Source organism: Cygnus atratus, chromosome 7 (assembly GCF_013377495.2).
Source record: "Cygnus atratus isolate AKBS03 ecotype Queensland, Australia chromosome 7, CAtr_DNAZoo_HiC_assembly, whole genome shotgun sequence".
NCBI classification, from domain to species: domain Eukaryota; kingdom Metazoa; phylum Chordata; class Aves; order Anseriformes; family Anatidae; genus Cygnus; species Cygnus atratus.
Genome location: NC_066368.1, coordinates 1,647,501 through 1,650,000, shown reverse-complemented (window position 1 = coordinate 1,650,000; position 2,500 = coordinate 1,647,501). Strand labels below are relative to the sequence as shown.

The 2,500-nt window shown below is 36.8% G+C and overlaps 1 protein-coding gene across 18 annotated transcripts in view; it reads right to left on the bottom strand.

Annotated features, from left to right (window-relative positions):
* Positions 1-2,500, bottom strand: part of EBF3 (EBF transcription factor 3) — a 122,657-nt gene that overhangs the window by 37,190 nt on the left and 82,967 nt on the right. For all 18 annotated transcript variants that reach the window (XM_035547620.2, XM_035547611.2, XM_035547606.2 and 15 more), the window contains exon 10: positions 1,962-2,088. In XM_035547620.2, the coding sequence (XP_035403513.1) occupies positions 1,962-2,088 (127 nt within the window). The remainder of the gene's footprint in view (positions 1-1,961; positions 2,089-2,500) is intronic.

The following is a 2,500-nucleotide window of genomic DNA, read 5'->3' as shown; positions in this document are numbered from 1 at the left end:
GCTAATGTCTCCCTCACAAAGTGTTTTAAATATGTACTCCCATTAAAACATCGGTAACGTAACTTTATTACATTTTGATTACAGCAGAAAAAGTTCCTAAAATTCTCACAATTTTTTGAACATCTTTACTAAGCAATACAAGAGAACGACGACCCCAGGAAAGAAAAAACGAATGGCTTTTCCTTACAGTTTCATACCTATTTGCATTTGTACATTACAAAGATATAAAAATCTACCCAAATCTGCCAAATTTGCAAAATCTGCACTTGAGACATCCATTAAAGACATTACTATGAAACAATTCCAAATTCAAAGACTGTGCACAGAGAACCAGATCGTCATCTGGTTCAAATCTGCAGCGCTTCCTTGTATGCACTGGAATAACACCAGCTCACGACAGCTAGAAAATCTGGAACTTAGTCTAGGTTCTTAATTCATTCAGTTCTTATTTTGCTGAACATTTATCTTAGCTCGAGAGTCATACTTCTCATGATATTCTGCCGTACCTTTGTCTGGCCTGTATTTGTAATAGCATTTTTAAGACTCTAATCCTGACTGCACGCAGCCCACCTGCAGTTATCACTTTTCAGCAAACTGTATGAAATAATGTCTGCTTTCAAAATACGTTATTAGCACCAAAAGCACCACAGTCAATACCACCACGTTTGGTAACACTGGCAACAACCCAGTCAGAAAGACCAAGAAAATTTAAATATTCCCTCCCTTTTCAGTCAGAAGGCAAGTACACAGGTGTGAATATAAGCATGGTTTTTGCTCATGTTGTGATTTCTTTCAGGATAGATGGAAGATACAAATCTCCACACCTGCTTGTACTGCACCATTCTAAGAAGCTACCTTCACTTAGAAGTTCCTTTCAGCAACAGAACTTAGGCTGACGGAAAAGCGTATCTTTGATGTGCTAACTGTTAAAAAGTCCTTGCTTAAAACTACCCAGGAACACACTTTTCCCATTAGATCAAAATTAACAGATAGAAACAGTTGTGGTCTAGTGGGAAAATATTAATCAAAATGCACATCATCTGCACATCATCTGCAATATGCATTATCTATCCAATAAGCAACAAGAACTCTCCCGGAATCCCCACAGTCTGTCGAGTAAACAGTTAAAGGCAATTTGTTTTCAAAAGAGGGATTGATTCATCAGATCAAATTTATTACCTAGAATCCTCATCCAAAAGTATTATAAATTAAATTGCTATTTCTCCATTTTTCCCACCATAATCTTAGTTAAACTCATTCTTAAATGCCAAAAAAAAAATGTAATACACATTTTTAAAAAGACAGTAATACTTTATCCCAAATAAGACTTTTTATATTAGAAACACTGGAAACCACAAAGTTCCGACTTTTTCTTGTGGTCTTATGAATTAAAATCAAACGCATTTAGAAGAATTAGCATAAATAAATCAATTCCAGGGTTGTGACTTTGTATCCCAAGTTTCAGGTCTGAAGAAATTTTTAGAGCCAGACTGTGAATAGGATTGGATAAAGTTGTTTGGATCCAACAACAGCTGCTTGAACCCTTGCCTAAAACTTCAACTGAACCTTTAGGGAAGTTCAAGAAGCTTGGATAGATACTCTGAAAAAAAAATTTCAACACTGAATACTTCTTAACTCCTTTTTCTGGTGGAGCGGAGTAGGAAATATCATTTATAATCTATTTCTGGCTGAAAAGAAAACAGGAAATAAGAAGCATCTTGTGAGAGCTTGATCTCATGAGATATTGAGACATTTTTAAGACCCAAGAGGTTTGAATAGGCACCAGAGCTTCTGGGTGCCTACTTGAACAGGTATTTTGAGGTTCAGCTAAGACCAGTTGAATTTCCAGAATGACAGGTTCTATTTTTTAACAACATGGTAATGCTCCAGCTTTGCACTGACTCTATGTCATTAAGAGATCAGAGTTATTATTTTGAAATGAGTGAAGAAACTGCACTTACCAGTGTAGACGAATCGGCCGGGAGCACCTTTACAGAACTGTTTGGATTTGTAGGAGAGAGTTACTTCAACAACTCCTGGAATGTGCCGTGGCGGTGTTTGAACTCTGATGGCGTGGGGTGTTATCAGCTATAAAAATCGTACAGAAAATATGCCTTAAATCAAGATGGCACTGATAAGACTGATGGCAGCCAGTTTACATAATTACAAAAATGACTTGAAATCATACTCATCATCTCAAAATCCTCCCTTCTTGCTGTCACAATGGAAGATAGGGCTTCTATATGTGTGTGTGTTTTGTTTTCATTTTTTTTTTGTTTTGTTTTGTTTTGTTTTTTTCCTTAGAAAAAGCTCTGTAAATGATCCTTGGTTTTAGTTTGCAGGAAAGGCCACAGGGCATCATTCATATGAAAATTGCCTCCATATGTCTCCTTAAGGCTACTTCTAGTAATTTTAACACTAATTGTCCAATTGTACTGGGAGACCTCCTACAGCAAGTCTTCCACTAGAGGGCCGTGATGTGCCTCCAGTACATCTCCTT